This window comes from Mandrillus leucophaeus, unplaced genomic scaffold, assembly GCF_000951045.1.
Source record: "Mandrillus leucophaeus isolate KB7577 unplaced genomic scaffold, Mleu.le_1.0 Scaffold549, whole genome shotgun sequence".
Lineage (NCBI taxonomy): Eukaryota > Metazoa > Chordata > Mammalia > Primates > Cercopithecidae > Mandrillus > Mandrillus leucophaeus.
In genome coordinates, this window is record NW_012105908.1 from 674162 (window position 1) to 676833 (window position 2672).

Here is a 2672-nt window from a genome sequence, read left to right on the forward strand (position 1 = left end):
AGAAAATGTTGAAGATGCAAACTGATTCATAATGTATGCTTGAATGTTGAGAAAATGAGCCCACTTGTAACACTGAACTTCTCTAATCTTCTTTTTAATCAAATAAGCGGCTCTTGGTTGCTTCTGGGGAGAAGGGTTTCATATATCACAAAACTATTGAGACAGAAGAATGTTCTTTTGTCTTCTTTTCAAGACTCCAATCATCGGGAGGCGGTATGATGAGCTCCAGAATTCTTCTGGACGTGATGGGAAGCCCAGGGCCATGGCTGTCACCCGGAGCACATCTTCCACTTCCTCAGGCTCCAACTCCAACGTCCTTGTTCCTGTGAGCTGGAAAAGGCCCCAGTATTCTCAGGTATGCAATCCTAGACCCACAGCCCTGGGAGGGACTTTAGGGACCTGTTGAGTCCATATGGCTGTGTCATAAGGGATTCCCCCTTTCACCATCACAAGCTTGCCCATACAGGTCTCAGCACTTCCAGGGATGGGGTCTTGTGGCATTCCAAGGAACCCGTTTTCTATTTGAACAGTTCATTACCTTGAGTTGAAGTCTGACTCTTTGTTGCATCTATCCATTGGTTCTAGTTCTCTCAAGACTTAGAAAATAAAATCTGTTCTCTTTGACATGGCAGCCCTTCAGACATTTAAAGAAATTCTGCCACTCTCCTAAATGAGTCCAAACAACACATCCTTAGTTCTCCCAACCAGTTCTAGAGCACATGGACTCCCAAAGGGCTGATAGGGCTGCACACCCAAAGACCACCCTGTCTGCTGTCCACAGAACAGGCACCTCAACCATAGTGTCTGTGCACAGGCTGAGCCATCCAGATGGCAGAGGGGCAGGGGTACTGCTGCCAGATTCTCTGTAGCTCTGTCATCACAGCATAGCAGAGATGCCCTTGGGCTTCCTGTCAAGTAAAACTTCTGCATTATTCAGGGGTCTTCTGTTGACTTGTTACAGAAACCCACTGAAAAATTACCTTATGTGTTAAAGGAACTTACTAACGTACTCATCTTGGCCTCAAGCACAGTTGGCTCCTAGTACACAAATGTCAGAAACTGGATTCTTAGACTCTCTCCTTCTCACTGTCCCCACCTTCCCTTCCCAACATCTTGGCCCTTGTTTTCCCCTCCATTGACTTCATTCTCAGGCAAGATTTTTCTATGGGAGGCCCAGATGACCTCTGGCAGCTCCAGGTTTACATGATCTTTGGCTCTGATGACTTCAGAGCGATAGAGGCCTTTCCTCTTTTGACATCCATAGCAATTCTAGAAAGAGTCTTGCAGGGCATCTGCGGGAGGCATTGCCTCACTTAGTGGGAATGGAGCCTTTCCGAGATAAAAAGAGAGACAGTGTTACCAGAAAAAGGTGAAGTGGGTGCTGGGAGGGACAAAGTGGGTGCCCAGGAGGACTCACTTTCTCTCTTAAAGGTTGGGGAATGGAACATGTAGCATAGTGCTGGCTGCAACAGAGCAGTTTCTCCGTGAGTGTTCAGCTGAAAACTTCATTGGAAGAGAGAAGAAAAATATACAGCCCAATGTGTCCCTCTACATTGATTCCTTCCCAGAATTGTAAAATAACTACTAAGACTTAGGAAAATCGTTTAGCGAGTCTTCTGCCATCCCTCAGCCTCAAAGTCCTCCTGTCTCTGACCTTGAGCAGACACCATATTGAGTATCTGTCCCCTCTGTAATTTGGAAAGAAGGATGCAGTGAATTGAGTTCCGGTAAGAAGAAAAATCTAAGCGTGGCATTGGCCTCCTAGCAGTTTCCACATAACAAACTGTAAATCAGATTAAAGGGGGGAGAATCATTTTAAAGAGATTAGGAAGATTGCTTTAAAAATTCTCAACTCACCAATCATTCTGAGACCTGGGTTTTCTGTCACTGGAAAAATGTAATGGTTTATAGAAGAATCCCTATGGTTAAGGGGCTGGAAAATAGGTTTATGAAGGAAAGGAACTGAATCTGTTTAACTTTAGGAAGAAGAAACTAAGAAAGATTTGATATAGCTTAAAACGAATGAATTTTTTTCTTTCTACAGAAAGTATTCTTCTATTTGGAAAAAAGAGACTCATGCTGTAACTTAATAAAGTGTAAGGAAAGCCTTGCTAGTACTGAAAGTTTAACATCATAAGAAAAGATGATCAAAGGAAGTGATAAATCTCCTTGAAGAACCTAGGGATTGATTTTCACACACACACACATATACACCCCTTGGGATAATTTAGATCACCACTGTGCAGCAGAAACATAATGTGAGCTTCATTTTACCTTGTCTAACAGTTACCTTTAAAAAAAAAAAAAAAGGAAAAACAGGCCAAATTAATTTTAATAATAAATATTACCTAACCTACTATATTTGAAATATTATTTCAACATGGTTTCAATATTTTACACGTTTTAATTGCTATTTATGTTCCTGTTTCATACCTTTGTGGGTTTGACATCTCAGTTCTGTCTATATGTCAAGTGCTATTGCCCTGTATGGCTAGTGGCTAGAAAATTAGAGCAGATTTGCTCACAGGACCCCATAATGAAACCTGCCTGTGTTTCTTTTCCAGAAGAGAACAAAAGAGAAGTTGGTGCATGTCCTTTCTCTGTGTGGCCAAGAAGTAGGATTGAGCAAAAATCCATCAGTAAGTTCTGTCATGTATCATAGTTATTTTCGT

General features: G+C 42.0%; 1 protein-coding gene across 2 annotated transcripts in view; it reads left to right on the forward strand.

Moving 5' to 3' along the window:
- Positions 1 to 2672, forward strand: part of FRY (furry homolog (Drosophila)) — a 302629-nt gene that overhangs the window by 238643 nt on the left and 61314 nt on the right. For both annotated transcript variants that reach the window (XM_011997805.1, XM_011997806.1), the window contains exons 49-50: positions 194 to 355; positions 2565 to 2639. In XM_011997805.1, coding sequence (XP_011853195.1) covers positions 194 to 355; positions 2565 to 2639 — 237 coding nt within the window. The remainder of the gene's footprint in view (positions 1 to 193; positions 356 to 2564; positions 2640 to 2672) is intronic.